Below are 16,075 nucleotides of genomic sequence, written 5' to 3'. Positions count from 1 at the left end.
CGGGCGCTGGCCGGGGCTGGCCTCGCCGCGGAGCCGCCCTCGCTCGGGTCTACCGCGGCGGCACCAGCGCTACTCCCTTTGGAGCAGGGAAGGAGCCCCGAGAAAAGGAGGAAGAAAGAAGGGACCTGTCCTCTTTCTGCGGCCCAATGGGAGAAGCTCGTGTCCCTGAGCCCAGAATAAAGAAACCGGGACCCGGTCCGCTGGGCGCCGGGATGCGGCAGGTACTGAGCGCACCCTCCGGGGCGATCGATGCTCCAGACAGATGAGCCTCGCGGCGCCGGCAGCCGCTGGGAGGCAGGGGCTTTCGCATGCGGAGGGGGCTTTTCAAGGAATTCACACTGGAGCCCATTTCTTCAGGCTCCTTCCGCCCTTAGGTGTAGGCTTCGAGGCGAGGCTCCGAGGACAAAGTTGAGGGCAGGAGAAGACTTATTAGCGGGGGCTGCAAAGAGAGGCTTCCGGATTCCGAAGGGTCTGGCCAGGGGCAAGAGCTAAACGGCGGGATCCCCAGAGAACACTGGATGGGAATGGGGTTCCTCTTTGAGAGGTGAGAAGGAGAAAAAGATCACTGGACAATTTCTCCCCAGATCTCAGATCTCTTCCTCCCGCACCGAAAAGCTTCTATTACTCTTTGTTTTTAGCACCCAACTTTGAGCCTTCCAGGTAGCGGAGGTGGCATGATCTGAGACACAGGGCCTGACAGGACTGCGGACTGTCCCACCCGGATTGGGAATTGCAGCTGCACTTTCTGAGCTGCAAACCTGCCCCCTCTCTGACCTTTCAGATCTCGGTTCTGCTGCTTAGACCTGAAAGGGGCAAAGGACAGGGCCTGAGAGGGGCAGAACTGATGGCTAAGAGGAAGGACATGAATCTAAGATAAGTGGGGACGAGAAGCTGGGGAGAGGGGCAAGAATGGAGCTGAACCTCATTGGAGTTCAGAGGGACTTTAACCCCAGCCCCCAAAGTCAAGTCCAGATGTCTCGCCTTTGAGGAAGGTGGGCAGCAGGCTTTCCCGGGGGTCTTAGGGATCTTCCTTGTGTCTCCCTTTACCAGGAACCTCACCTCAGGTTTTCTCTCTCTGGTTTTCCTGATATTTCCAGTGCTGTCCAGACTACAGCCTTCCTCTTACATCCCAGCAACCTGGTCTGAGGTTTTCAGGCCCTGGGAGGGACTGGTACTGTGGGAAGAGGGCAGGGACAGGGACTCCAGCAACCTCTTGTTTGTTTGTTTGTTTGTTTGTTTGTTGTTGTTGTTGTTGTTTGGTCCCCAGCTGTTTGTTTGTTTGTTGTTGTTGTTGTTGTTGTTTTGGTCCCCAGCAGTACAGCCAACATCCCCCTCTCCTCTCTAGCCCTTACCCCCAACCGCAGCCCCAGTATGTGATGTGGTGGAGTCATCTGTGTCAGGATTTTCCTTCCCTCCTTTGCAGCTGACTGAGGAGGCTGAACGCTTGATGTAGTAATTCCTTGCAGTTTTAGGGTGAAACACCCTCCCTCTCCAGGGAGCTCCATGCTTTACAGACATTATTGATCTCTTGCCTGGAGGATGTTGAAACTTTGAGTGTTTAAGCTATTTACTCTAGGACACACAACCAGCCAAGAAAAGATTTTGCTCCAGACCTCCCTTTCTAAGCTATTCAGTGATTAGGCTGTGACTTTAACCCTTCAGCCTCTGCCTGAGAACAGGCTTTGGTAAACGTGCCTGACTTCTAAGGTCACAGTAGACTTGGATGTGGGAACAGGAAGCCCAATGAGGAGAAGGGAAGGTGGCTGTTAGGTAGGCTCTGCTATTTCAGAGTAGCGTTTTGCTAGAAGAAAGGAGATCAGCTCATGGAGAGCAGACAGGATTGTCTCAAAGTCCTCCCTCTTCGATGGTATTCAGAATCATTTTGTTTAAGCCACAGAATGGGACAATTCCACAAGGACAAAGTTCAGACTGTCAGGACAGGGAATGGAGTTTGGAGCAGGTCCCTTTTGTTATCTTAAGCCCCCCTACACTCCCGACTTTGGTCCCTGAGAAAAAGTGCAACATTTCACAGCCTACAGTGGAATGAAAATAAACTGCCTCAGTGCCCGATTGTCTCCATAACAATTCAGACTTCCCCGAATGAGTGAGTAAGTGGTTGTTATTCATTTATTTTTTCTCACTGGTTCCTTTATTTCTACTCCGTCACCCCAATGTTCACTCTGAGCAGGTAGCTAATTGGTCTGCTTGGGTTACAGAATGGTTTTCAGTTTGGCCATGCTCACTCACATATGCAGCCAACTGTTTGTATGTCTTTCAAAGGCTTAGGATGGAGCTCCGATGCTGTACAGGAAGGATGCTGGCAGGGACACTGTGACTCATTTAGGGAGAACTGAGTGTCAGCAGAGAGAGAAGACATCAGCCTTCCACATCACCCCAGAGGAATTCTCAGCAGTGTTGCTCAAGGCACCACCACCTGGCCAGATGGAAGTCATTACAGGAGACATGGATGAGAACGCCACCAACATCTCCACCAACTTCTTTTCTGTGCTTGACACCCATGGAGCTCAAGCTGCTTCCTTCCCATTCAACTTCAGCTATGGTGACTATGACATGCCCTTGGATGAAGATGAGGACGTGACCAATTCTCGAACTTTCTTTGCCGCCAAGATTGTCATTGGCATGGCCCTGGTGGGCATCATGCTGGTCTGTGGCGTTGGCAACTTCATCTTCATTGTCGCCCTGGCCCGCTACAAGAAGCTGCGCAACCTCACCAACTTGTTCATTGCCAACCTGGCCATCTCTGATTTCCTGGTGGCCATTGTCTGCTGCCCCTTTGAAATGGACTACTACGTGGTGCGCCAGCTCTCCTGGAAGCATGGCCACGTCCTGTGCGCCTCTGTCAACTACCTGCGCACTGTCTCTCTCTACGTCTCCACCAATGCCCTGCTGGCCATTGCCATTGACAGGTGAGTGAGGGGACATTGGAATTGTTAATTGCAGTTGTGATGAATGAGAGATATCTGTACTGCTCAAAGATGTGGATGCACAAAGGCTTAAAAGTTGGCCCACCGACTGAACAGTGAGGAGAGTTCTAGATTTCCAGCTGGCAGGCAGAAGATGGCAGAGCCCCATTGAGTTGGGCAGTAGGAGGGCTTTTGATACCCCTTTGCTATAAACATGCTTCTAGATGTTGTATCTGTTCAAGGTCTATAGGTAGACAGGTAAGAGACACTGTGGAGGGACAAGAGTAAGTTCTAGACAGGTACCTCTTGAATCAACTTCAATATCCTGAGAGAGATTTCTGTCTCATCAAGACTTCCTCTACTAAAACATGACCCCTCTAGCATGAATTGATTTTAAAATAAGATTGAACGATTTGTTTTGAAACAACAACAAAAAGGAACATAAGCTTACTTACTCTTTTAGTTGTTGCATTAATCAGTTTGCTCCCTTTTATACATTTGTGTGCAACAGTGCAGAAGACTTGTTTCTAGTGATGGTAAATAAAACCAATAAGAGCAGCCAATGCAAATCTTTCTGATGTTATGTTTAGTCTTTTCATTTAAATGAGTATAATTTCTTGTGCTAATGAGCCAAGATGGTTTTTGTTCCCTTGGGACAATCTTTGCAGATGTAAAGTAGTTACCTTGAGGGTCAAATCAGGCCTCTGTGTACTTGGATGTGAACAGCCCGTCCCTCTCCCTTAACCCAGAGAGCCTGAAGCACAGATGTGCTCCCTGTTCCATGGCCTTAGGGCTCTGGTGGAGTTTGATCCTGCCCCTCACAGTCAGGACACCCCAGGACAATGTTCTGGGGATGAGCACAATAAATGGGGCCTGTTTTCTGGAGTCATAGGCAGGATAACCTGGAATCAGCCCAAACTTGAGAAAAAGGGGTTGAGAAGGAACCTGGCTTTAAAACCGCTGAAGGGCGAAGCCTTGGCCTCTTTTCTCCAGGGAAGGATGTCAGGGAATTAGCAGCTAAAAAACCCTTGGTCTGTCACCCGTAGAAAGTGCTTAGAGGTGTCATCCCTGCAGAGGGCTACTTCTCCTTGGCCAAGGTCTTCCCCTTGAGTCACGGAGCCACACAGTATTTTGTCCATCCAGGCACAGACCTTGAGTGGACCTACAGAAGAAGCAGAAGAGGGACAGTCAAGCAGGGTATCTGGCCCTTAAGTCTCCTTCACAGTTGTCAAGGAAGAGCTCTAGGGACCTTAGTTCTGACTTTTTCTAAAAGAAGAAGCTGCCATCATCTCTCTCAGCGCACCAGCAGACAGAGCACATCGGGTCATTTCCTGAAGTTTCACTCCAGCAGGACATCTTTCCACAGGGGTGCTCTCAGCCACTGAAAGTGGGTTAGGTAGGTGCCTGTTGTGGGGTGGGCCCCTGCCCTCTGGGTGAGATCCATTTCACCATGTTGGGGTCCACTTGTTGAAAGGGGTAACGCTGTCATAGGAAGTGGCTTCAGGAGGAGGGAAGCCAAAGTAAGTTAATGGGCACTGGGTTACTTTGAACATATAAGAGATAAGATCTATGTCAATCAATTCCCCTCAATCTCCTGAACTTCCTTTAAGTTCAGATCCTACTTTCATACCAAACTCTGCTTGTCTAAAATACTGCAGGCATTTCTCTTTCAGCCTGAGTTTAGATAATGCGATTTAGATATAATAAGAAAGATTAATTGAAGAACTTGCTCTACATCATGGAGCCTGCTATTATTTAGAGTGGGGCCGTGAGAGGAAACTTGCACCCAGACTTCAGGGGAAAGCACTGTTGCCTGCACAGGGCTGTCCTGAGGCCGTGGCCAACTAACCAGCTCCTCCAATGCATTAAGTTCCTTTACTGATGTTTGTGGTCTTTCCTTCAAATTGTTTTTATTTTTGTGTTTTGACCATCTAGTTTCAAATTCCTATCTAGTCTCATGTTTCGTTCAGGATTTGATCACTGGTTTGCAGGTTTGATTCAGTTAATTTTGGGCAACTAATTTTTATCTTGATATACCAAATATACCTACAGTTATAAAAGTAACTTTAATTTTTTTATAAATTTTTCGTAGGAATAATGTTAGTGGTTATTCTACTGGGTTTTAAATACCTGTTGTACCACCTATTAGCTGTAGGGCCTTGTGTTAGTTATTTGATCACTCTCTCCATCAGTTTTCTCATGTTTAAAATGGGAGTCATAAGAAAACCTAATGTACTGGGTTGCTTTGAGGATTAAATTAAACAATATAGGTAATTGTTTAGAACAATGCATAAAACAGAGTAAACATAAATCATAATATTGTAATTCTTGAATTAAAGGAATAACAACAACAACAACAAAACAGATAAATGAATATTTCTGATTGGCTAACCTATTTGTTGTCATCGAAGTGATTGTTTTTATGATGTGATTTACAAAATAATAATATAAGGTTTTTTAGAAAACCAGCTATCAAGATAGAGCAGAACAGAACTATTTATCTTCTACCTGCCTAGACTACTCTGTTTCTCTTATTGGCTCCACGGTTCTCCCAAGGATCTAAACTAGCAAGTCTCCTCTGGCCTAGACATTCTCACCTTTTCTCCAGCATTCGTTCCATTTTCAGGTCCTGCCAATACTCACCCCTCCCTCCCACCTGTTCACTCAGGGCTGGACTATCATAGTCTCCTTTTGATCTTCCTGCCTTCGGTGTCTCTTGGTCTGCTCTCTGCCAACCCTCCTTCCCTCACGATCCACGCTAAACATTCATTCATTCATATATTCAGACAATGCATTTTTGTAGAGTGACTGCGATGTGACAGATACTATTCCAAGCACTGGGGATATGATGGTGAATAAGAAAAAAAGCTCCTTGCCCTCATGGAGCTCACATACATGGATGGAGAGAGTTAATAGGCAAACAAACAAGGAAAGTGATTTTAGAGCATGAGAAATGCTCTGAACAAAATAAAAACAAACAAACAAACACAAAAACCTTGAGTGTGGCAAGGTGGAAGCTATTTTAGGTGTAGAGTCAGGAAAAGTGCCTTTGAGGAGAAGGCATTTGAACCTACCTCTGAATGATGAAAAAGAAAAAAAGAAAAAAAAAAAAAAGCCAGCCTCCTGAAAATTGAGAAAAAGCATTCTGGACAAAGGAAATTATAAGTACAGAGGCCCTGAGACAGGAACAGATCTGATGGGTTCTAGGAACAGAAAGAAGGCCCCTGTCACCTGAGGGAAGAAAGCAAGACTGCAGCCCACTTAATCTTCTGTCTTGTACATGTCCCCTCTCTCTGGCTCAAAAGACTTCTAATAACTCCATTGTGTATAAAATACGGCTCAAACCCCTTCGCCTCCTCTTGCAACCTTTTATTATTGAGCCCCAGCCTGCCTCCCAGTCTCATGCTGGGTAAACCCATTTTATGTCCTGTTTTCCAAAAAAGGTTGCAATCTTTTTGAAAACTGTCACTATGGCTGGCTACATTTCTATTTGTTCAGTGGCAGGCACTGCTGACAGTGAAGTTTCACTAAAATCCTAGGTGCCCAGAATTCACAGACAGCAAAAGGTTGTAAAAGAAGTAAAACATAATAATCCTTGCTCTAAGGAGCTTACATCTAAGTGGGGTGGGGTGGATGGGTGAGAGCTAACACTATGAAACAATTAGAAGATAAAGAATACATTTTAAATGAAATTTAAAGAGAAAGGTGAGATAATTGTGTACCTGAGTAGTCAAAGGAGGCTTTACAGAGGAGGGAGGTTTTTAACTGGCCTTCAACACATTACAATCGGCAAAGTAAAGGGAAGGTTTTCCAAGAGGGTAGAACAGTGTTTGCCAAGGTTTACAGGTGGGAATGCTTGAGGTATGAGGTCTCTTGGGGAAGTATGTGGGACAGAAGCAAGGAACATTTGAGGGTAGAGATCAGAAAGGATAGGGCCATATTCCAGAAGATCTCAAAATCGAGGCACAGGGATTCAGACCTGATGGCAGCAGGGAACTGAAAAAGATCATAAAAGGACCCCGTACCCCCAGATTGGGGTTTCCTCTTTGATATGGAGACATCTACACTGTCCTTGAGGTGTATCCTTCAGATCCCAGAGCATGTGGGGCACTGGGGCCCCTCATGCTTTTTTATTCAGAATCCAGGGGAAACTGGTCAGCCTGTCTGCTCAAATGAGGCCAGCAAAGGCACGAGTAACCATGCTCAGCCCTAGGTAACAAAAATGCTTTCCAGTGAGCTCGTCAGTCGGAGCTGGCTGGCCCAAGGAGCGGGTCATGAAATCCCCGCCCATCCCATGACTGGCCTAGTAGCTACTGCAACTGCCACTTCCATGGTTTGAATTGGGGCTGGGTCCTGAGGACAGAGAGGAAGCTCAAATGATTTTTGTTTAATCACTCAGACTGCTATCATCACACAATTACTGCCTGGACATTTCTTTGTCTAGCAGCCTTTATTCTTTGTTCTCTGGAAAATGTTGGCTCAAAGTGGTTCTGGACCTGAGCCATTGTAGTGGTAGACACACAGGGCAAGCCAAGGGCATATTCATAAGCAGAGAAAAGTATCTGCCAATTGCCTGACTTGTTTTTGGAACATCAATAAGTAGGAACCAACCGTCATGGAGAGAATAGATGAGAAGGACAACTAGGGTGCCAGGAGCGTAGGAGGAAGGGGTATTGCTTGCTCTGGTTGGAAAGGGAGAAGACAAATGGCATATTTGAGAGCCTACTGGATTGGGAGCAAGATATGTATGGATGTGCATCATGGCTCTGTCAGTTTCCAACTATGTGGTTTTGGCAGATTATTTAATTTTTCCAGACCTCAGTCTGCTCATCTGTAAAACGGGCATCTCTTCTCTCTTACGTATTCAGTAGAGTTGAGATTATCTAATGAGAATGTGGATTTGAAAATGTTTTGTAAATTGTAAACTATTTTACAAACATAAGCCAGTAGTACTAATACTAGAGTTTTAGAGTTCTAATCCTAGCATAGCCAAAGTTGGTGGAGAGCCTTAAAAAAATTTCTGAAATTTGCTTATTGGTAAATGTATTGGGAAGGCCTTTTGCATAGCTTCTGGCGCTAACCTTGGGGATGAGTTAGGGTGATGTCAGAGAAAGCCAGGATAAAATAACTATCTGATGGGTAGTCCCAGATGACCCTGAAGATTAGTTTTGATGTGAAGATAAATAGATCTAATAAAATAGAAAGTTATAGAGTACTTGCAAACGCAGTAAAAGGTGAAAGAAAATGGATATGTATACAGAATAGCTCTGAAAAAAAAAATTTAGAATGCTAGTAGTTTCTTGTGAGTTAAGGGCCTATTGTTTATATGCAGTTTCTGATTGGAGCCTCACAGTATCTCTGTGAAGTTGGTAAGACGAGTGATATTCCCATGTTACAGGTGGGGAAAGTGAGCCCACAATGCTAAGAAAATTACTCAAATTCATATAACAGTTTCGTGGCAAAGCTAAGATTAGATTCTTGGTCTTCTGACTCCTAGATCGGCATTCTCTATTACTTGTTCGTTGAAAAAACACTTTGACTTTGAAACATCATAAAGGTTTAGGAAGTTATTATTGGGAAAAGAAGGAATAGAATTATATAGTGAAAATTAATATACTAAACAAGTATGACTGTAGAAATATTCTTTGACAGAGTAATCAACAGAACGTGGTGGGGTAGATAGAGAGGGAGAGAGTTAGTGAGAGCAAAAAGCACTAGATTCTTAGTTTTTGTTATGAGTCAGAGTACATTTGGTGCACTCATTGTGGCAGGAACACCATGGTCTTTGTGAAGGGCCCATACATGTACATTGACAAAAGCACTGCCAGCGTCCTGCAGACACTGCCATTCCACCCTTCAGCACTCAGGAGATTGGTGAGAGTGCCAGGGATTATTGCTGATGGCAGAGCGTGTTGAGCAGCCATCTTGGTATCCAGAGGGTGGACCCAACCAATCCAACTTCATCTAACATCTGGGAGCTAGAACACAGCAGGAGTTTCATTCCAGTTAACTCGCCAAATGACACTTGATGGAGCCAGCTACAAGTGATGAGTTTGGGAGGAGGGTGGTTATTTCTCCTCTCTCAGCTATATAATCGGAAGAAAACAAATAAGGATGAACCTCCTCTTCCAATCAAAAGCCCAAGAAAGATGACATTAAAGGATTGATTTCAAAGGAAATAGAATTGGCTTGGCTTTCCTTCAGGCCCCTGTCACATTTGCTCTTGGCTCTACCTGGGATAAGCTGTGGGCACCTGAGAATGTGTTTATTTCCATTGTTGATTAGTCATTCTCTCCTACTTCACTTCCTATCTTTCTCTTTCTCCAACTTCCAACCCCTGCCAGACACGAAAAGTCTTCCAGGAAACCAGAGCTGTCTGTATAAGTATGTGCACTCTCTTTGGGAAGGAGGTTTCATACCGCAGGAATGACTCACATCCCCCAGAAAGTGCTCTCTCTTCATTCCTGGACCACTGTGGTAACAGGAGCATGGTTTTTTTTGGAGAGAACAACAGCTATCTGGTGCTTTGTGGTTAAAAAAATACATTCGTGTATATTCTCAACTGATTTTCACATCAACCTAGTGAGATAGGGTTAAATGTTTTCTATGAAGAATCTTATGGTATATGACCTTGAGAAAGTCACTCATCTCTCACTTGGCCTCTATTTTTCTGCCTGGAAAAGAAAATAAATGTTCACATATTTTTCATCCCCCTTTGCATGCAGAGCAATGTTTTTAAAAAGGTGGAATGAAGACAAAACTTTGCCCACTGCTTCTACTGGAAAGGGCAAGTTCTCCCAACAAGTCTTTGGAATTATCAGGCTTTCTTAGCCTTAAACTGTGGGGGTAATTAAGATGAATGGCCCTGAAAACAGGAAAGACCTGGGAATGGTGCCATGGTGGAAACTGATGGGAGGCATTATTACTCCATTTAATAATAATAATTACCATTTACTGAGTATATACCATGTTTAAAACTGTCAGGAATGGTGTAGACATTAGCATACTTAATCCTAGAAACAAACAAAAACTTTTGCAGATAAGAAAACCGAGATTCAGAGACTAAATAAAACTTGCCTGAGGTTGCAACAGCTAGTAAGGGGTTTGCATTCAAGTCTGACTTGCTTGAAAGCCCATATGCCATTGTGTTTTTCCTCCACACACACCATTTTGAGCAAAAATACTATCTATCATCATCTAGCACTTCCTTATCACAGTGGTTGACCCATTTGTGTTCGTCCTAGATATCTGGCCATTGTCCACCCGCTGAGACCCCGGATGAAGTACCAAACAGCCACTGGCTTGATTGCCTTGGTGTGGGTGGTGTCCACCCTCATCGCCATCCCTTCAGCCTACTTCACAACTGAAACAGTCCTCATCATTGTCAAGAGCCAGGAGAAGATCTTCTGCGGCCAGATATGGCCAGTGGACCAGCAGCTCTACTACAAGTCCTACTTCCTCTTCATCTTCGGCATCGAGTTTGTGGGCCCTGTGGTCACCATGACCCTGTGCTACGCCAGGATCTCCCGGGAGCTCTGGTTCAAGGCGGTCCCCGGTTTCCAGACAGAGCAGATCCGGAAGCGGCTGCGCTGCCGCCGGAAGACGGTCCTGGTGCTCATGTGCGTCCTCACTGCCTACGTGCTGTGCTGGGCGCCCTTCTATGGCTTCACCATCGTGCGCGACTTCTTCCCCAGCGTGTTCGTGAAGGAGAAGCACTACCTGACGGCCTTCTACATCGTGGAGTGCATCGCCATGAGCAATAGCATGATCAACACCCTGTGCTTCGTGACCGTCAAGAACAACACCATCAAGTACTTCAAGAGGATCATGCTGCTCCACTGGAAGTCTTCTCACAATGGGAGTAAGTCCAGCGCGGACCTTGATCTCAAAACCACGGGAGTGCCTGCCACTGAAGAGGTGGACTGCATCAGACTAAAATAATCCTATGGACCTTTCAAAGTTTAAACACAGACAGAACCTTTGGGACAGAAATCAGTGTGTTTAGATAAATGTTATCACCCGGGAACTGTCGGTTTTCTGGAGAAGGCAGAGTAAATGGATAACTGTGTGAACACTGTGAACAAGGAGCTGAGATTTTCTAAAACTGGTGTGATTAGACACCGTCACCAGTGACTGACACTCATTGAATTTCTAATTTGTGCAAAGAGTGAGCATTGGTGAAACCTATATATGTGGACAATATTTAAGTGTCAAAAAAGAAAATAGGGATTAAATCAAGAAAAATGTTGGAGTACAGACAGCCTGGAAAAAAGAGATTCCAGAAGGGAACCCAAGTGGGTACCAGGACTGTTGCAAATGTGTTTGTAGGGTGAGGGTCCCTCTTGGCCATTTCAGCTACTCATCAGACACTGATGTAGCCAATTTCTAAAATTGTTCTTAGGCTCGAGTTCACTCCTAACATTTGTGGGGTTGGAGGCAGGACGCAAAACTGGCTCTTGATTTTTTCTTCGACACTCCTCTTCCCTGCTCTTGACTCTCACTGTGAAGAGCCTTACATGCATGCACATGGACACTCGAGTATGCATGGCCAAGTTTTGTCCGAACCCTCTTCTTCCACGTTGCACCATCCCCACTCCCCACTCAGGTGAGGCTCATCGTCTGGAGGAGGGACCTGGAGAAGACGCCACGTAGACCCTGGAATCCATTTGGATGGGAAATAAGGGGTTTGGGGCACCTGGAACAAGTTAAGAGGGGCTCAGGATGGGTCAGGATGGGTGTGTCCCCTTGGCTCAGTGGTTTTCTCACCCCATAGGGAGGGGAGCAAGTAGAGGGCCTCTGAAACTATGGAGCGCAAGGAAGGGGCTCAGGTTCTCTGGGTCGAAGGGTGATATGTTTCCACCTCTCAGATATCCTGGCTTGGACCTATTAGACTTCTCCTTAAGTCCCTCTCTTCTATCTCATGTTTCCAGCTTGTGAAGCATAGAATCTTTGAAAGTGGCTACAATACCTCATGGATGTGGCTATCAGCCATTTTTCCATTCCCACCAGCTTTCACCCTCATTGGTATGATTTGAGGGCAAGATGTCTTTGTCACTGGTGCCTGAATCCCATCATACTCATTATTCCTTTGGATTAAAACTTTTTTCTCCTTTAAAATGGAGGTACTTTTAGGAGGGATAACCCATCACATTTTCACCCCTCAGTGTGAATGAAGTCATGCCATCCAGTGGCAGGCGATGAAGGTCAGTGGTAGAACTCTGGGCACCCAGGAAAGAAAAGGACATACAAATGAGTGATGAGAGGCAACAGTGGATGACTCCATAGGCTTATTGAGAGCTTGTCACACTTTCTAATTACCTCTTTTGTTTGGTGTTTTGAATTTTGGAATTTGGAATTTTGGAACCAGAAGATCTGATTCAGCCTTCCAGGTTTCATCACCTGTGTGACCCTAGGTAAAGCTTTTTGGAAGGGATGATAATACCTGCGGTGTCTACCAATGAGCTGATTGTGACAAGCCAATGATATAATATGTGGAAAAACTCTTTCAACCACACAAGTAATCAAAAGAATGGACTAATAACTGTGTAGTGTGCCTGGACAAGGAAAAACTTACCTTGGCTTCTGTAATCTATAAACTTCACTATTTTCCCCTTTCATTATTGTTTATGTAAATTATTTCCTTATATCTCTTAGCAGTGCTACATGCATTATGTTCTTAAAAACAAGTTGGTACAAAAAAGTGGTGAAATTTGGTGGCAGAAGTGTGAAAGGAAATGGTAGATCAGTCTCTAGTCAGAAGATGAGCTCAGAGCATCACAAATCAAAGCATCTTTGTAATCATGGAAGTATTGACCATCTTCCTATGCTTGTTCCCACCCAGCATGAATCTGGGCAAAGAGGTATTTGTTTCTCAATCTGTTTTTATTCTCAAGTGTGTGTACAGCTATAGAGTTGACTTGTCCTTTTCTTAAATAATTCTAGAGCAGCACCTTTATAATGCTATTTAAGTGACACCTCTGTGGCATTTCCCCTTCCAAATATAGTTAAGTATTTTGAGCAGCAAAGTTAATTTTTTTAAAGTTATCTTATTACCCTGGAAGATACATTTCAAAAACCTATTTTTTTCCTATTTATTATTCAGTATATTTACCCTACAGTTTAATCAGAATACTCTCAAAGAATAAAAACTAATTAAAATGCTAGCCTAAATCCAACATGCCTTGGAAGGCAATTCTTACTTTTAATAAAATCATATATTGCATTGTAAAACAGGGAAAGTTAGTTTTTAGACTAAAAAATAATAAAATGATATAATTTATTGCCACTGTGTTCACCTTTTTCATTAGGAATGCTAAACAACAGTTGGCTGTATTAAATAGGAGCTTTTGATATGTGACAACCAAACCTGTTTTTGCTTTTTGGCCTAACGTGTATCAATTTTCACTCTTTTATCTGTAATATGCCTAGATATTATGTCTGCTTGTGATTTTATAGTGCATGAAATTGTGTTGATGTCAAGTGAAAAAAAATGTACATATATAATCATTCACTATAGTGTTTTTGTAATTTCCACCCCCCCCATTCTTTTCCTAGTTATAGTGTGATGGTTCTTTGAGTAAACACTGAATAAATGCTATTCTGTGATCATACACATTGTGAGAACAGTGCTAACTCACGCTCATATTGCCTATGAACTTCTCCTCTCCATCCTAAAGAGGTTTAACTTATTTACATCTTCTTCCTATAAGTCTGCTCTGGTAAAATCATTAATACTTTTTAGCATCTAAGTGCCAAGACTGGAAATCTGAAGACCTGTTTACATCTGTTACATAAGCTAAGGCTGAACCTTTGAACAGGCTTAATATCCGCACATGCAAAGTGAACCAAGAGATGACCTATGATACCACACTTTGGTCAAGTTAGTGGCTGATTCATTGAACTGAGTAGCCTGGCCAGTAGATGGCTTCTCCAAAGACTGGTGGTAAGCCCAACAAGGTGATGCTTGTGCTCACATGTTCCTTTTCTGTTCTCTACATATTCGTTTCAATATGCAGAGAGATATCCACCTTGTCATATACAGACAGATAAGATGTGATTTTGGAAAATCAAATCACTTTCTTAACTAAAGTAAAAGAAAGGAAGATTTACAACAAAGCTTTTAGAAATTTTGCTTAGTGAGTATACATTTAAAAAATAAGTTCTTAAATCAAAGACACCAAAGCGTGGCAATAAGGCAGTCACTACAGCAAGCCCTCGAGCGTGAAACGAGTTCCATGTTCACGGTGGAAAAGAATGCTAAAGAATTTGTGAGAAGTCCAGAAAATTATAAATATGAGTCCTGTTCCTTGAAAAATATGATAAATTTTGGAATGAATCCATAAAGAATGATCCAATTCTCCTTCCTAGAGTGTGAGAATATTGAATTCAAGTTATACATTTTATGATAGATGAAACTGAAGCCCAGAATGGGGGAGAGATGTTCTGAGTCACACAACTGGTCACTGTGAGAGCCAGGGTTAGACCCCAAGGCTCCCAGTGCTCAGTGTAGGGTTTTCTATCATGGTGTTCCTGGGAGCAGGGAGCATCAATCTTGGAAAGGGAAGGGTCCTTTCCAAGAATCCTTGAGATGACTATTCAACTGCAGTCTGGTCTTCTCTGGAGACCCTTAAGAACTTTAGCAGAAACATTCCTCATCCTTTTGCAAGCCAAGTTTAGCTCATCTTACCCTTGGGAACTCACAGCTCAGACATGAAGACCAGGAGGTTTTAAAGGAAGAACTGATAAAAAAATGTTTACCACTGCTCTTTCTTTACTTTGCCTAGTTGGGGGTCTTTAGGACTGTAAAAGGAGAGACATCATGCCCCTGCTCATGAGAACAGCTGCCTTTCCCTGTGAAAGCAGAAAAGAAAGATACAGAAGCCATGTTGGCTGAATGTCCAGAATGGATAGCAGGCCTATGTGGTCAAAGTTCAGTGGCATCAGAAGGCCACATATTGCTGCTGCCAGTAGAGACAAGAAAGGTTGAGAAGGCTTTTTGGATGAGGTGGGACTTAAATTGGACAAGTGGGAGGTAAAAAAGCAAGAGAGAAAGCACTCAATATGGGAAGAGAAACATTACTTTTATCTGCTCCTGGACACTGAGATTGATTTTTTTCCTGGGAGAAAAAAACCTTCTTACACAATGAAGAGATTATCATCCCTGAAAGAGGTAACCAAAAAACTGAAAAACACACAGAGACATAAGTAATGTTAGAGCCTTAATCTGAGAGTGAGTTTAGATAGGAGGAGGGGCAGGAAAGGAGATACAGAAATTAGCCTTAGGAAGCTGGTCTGTATGATGGGTTGAGGGAGGCATCTCGTAAGTAGGAAAAAAATAAGAGAAAGGATGAAGAGGAGGAAGTTGTTGAAAATGAATATGGCTGACTTCAATACTAACAATGAGAAACATCTACCATGTGTCAGGGGCTAAGACAAGCACATTATAGGATTTGTCCTACTCAGATCTCACGACAACCCTCCGGAGCCAGAGCAAGTGTCATTCTTCTTTTACAGATGAGGAAATCAAGTATCAGCTTGGAGAGGTTGCTCAAGGTCACACAGGAATGAATGGTGTGCTGAGATTTGAACCCAAGCAGTTGGATTGCTTTTGGTCACACTATGTTGCAGCATTTAAATGACTTTCCTAGGCATTGTGTTTTCTGGTAAACCAAATAAATGCCTCTCTCCTTAGGTCCAATCATTATATGATAAATCATCTCTCCTAAATTAACTAGATTTTTCTCAAAAACTGAGAATAGCACAACTTCCACTTTTATTTTTCCTTCTATGAGAAATATTACTCATCCTGCCCAGTTGTGTAAAGAGAGATTAACACTGCTGATCGCTTTTTCCTCCAAAGAATTTCTCTGAGCCATTGGTCAAGAATCACTTTCCTGGAGAACTTAGCTCAGTTGGAACTGAGAATGATCCTCCCTTGGTGTGGTTACTGGAAGCATTTTATTCAAGCAGATAACAAGCAGAGGCAGTGCCTGCTTGTTTACGTACTTAGCTAATAGAAGTGCTGGACTGTTCCCCTTCCGTGCGGGAGGCTTTGCCAGAAGGAAGATACTACTGACACTCAGAGAAATAATGCCAGAGCACAGAGTGCAGCCCAGATATTATGTTTGTAGCCACCTTCCCGGCAATATGGG

The 16,075-nt window shown here is 43.8% G+C and overlaps 1 protein-coding gene across 1 annotated transcript; it reads left to right on the top strand.

Annotated features, from left to right (window-relative positions):
• Positions 1-89: 89 nt before the first annotated feature.
• On the top strand, positions 90-11,564 carry PROKR1 (prokineticin receptor 1). Its single transcript, XM_006909530.3, has 3 exons — positions 90-221; positions 2,281-2,927; positions 10,169-11,564. The coding sequence occupies exons 2-3, from the start codon at positions 2,299-2,301 to the stop codon at positions 10,863-10,865; spliced, it is 1,326 nt and encodes a 441-aa protein (XP_006909592.2). The 5' UTR covers positions 90-221; positions 2,281-2,298; the 3' UTR covers positions 10,866-11,564.
• The last annotated feature ends 4,511 nt before the right edge of the window (positions 11,565-16,075 follow it).

This window comes from Pteropus alecto, unplaced genomic scaffold (assembly GCF_000325575.1).
Source record: "Pteropus alecto unplaced genomic scaffold, ASM32557v1 scaffold131, whole genome shotgun sequence".
Taxonomy (NCBI): Eukaryota; Metazoa; Chordata; class Mammalia; order Chiroptera; family Pteropodidae; genus Pteropus; species Pteropus alecto.
This window is presented reverse-complemented; position numbering and strand designations above follow the sequence as displayed.

Bases quoted from the DNA above. Each gene is read 5' to 3' on its own strand.
- PROKR1 (XM_006909530.3), top strand. From the start codon at position 2,299: ATGCTGTACAGGAAGGATGCTGGCAGGGACACTGTGACTCATTTAGGG. The intron at 2,928-10,168 runs GTGAGTGAGGGG...TGTTCGTCCTAG, and splicing joins CTGGCCATTGCCATTGACAG to ATATCTGGCCATTGTCCACC.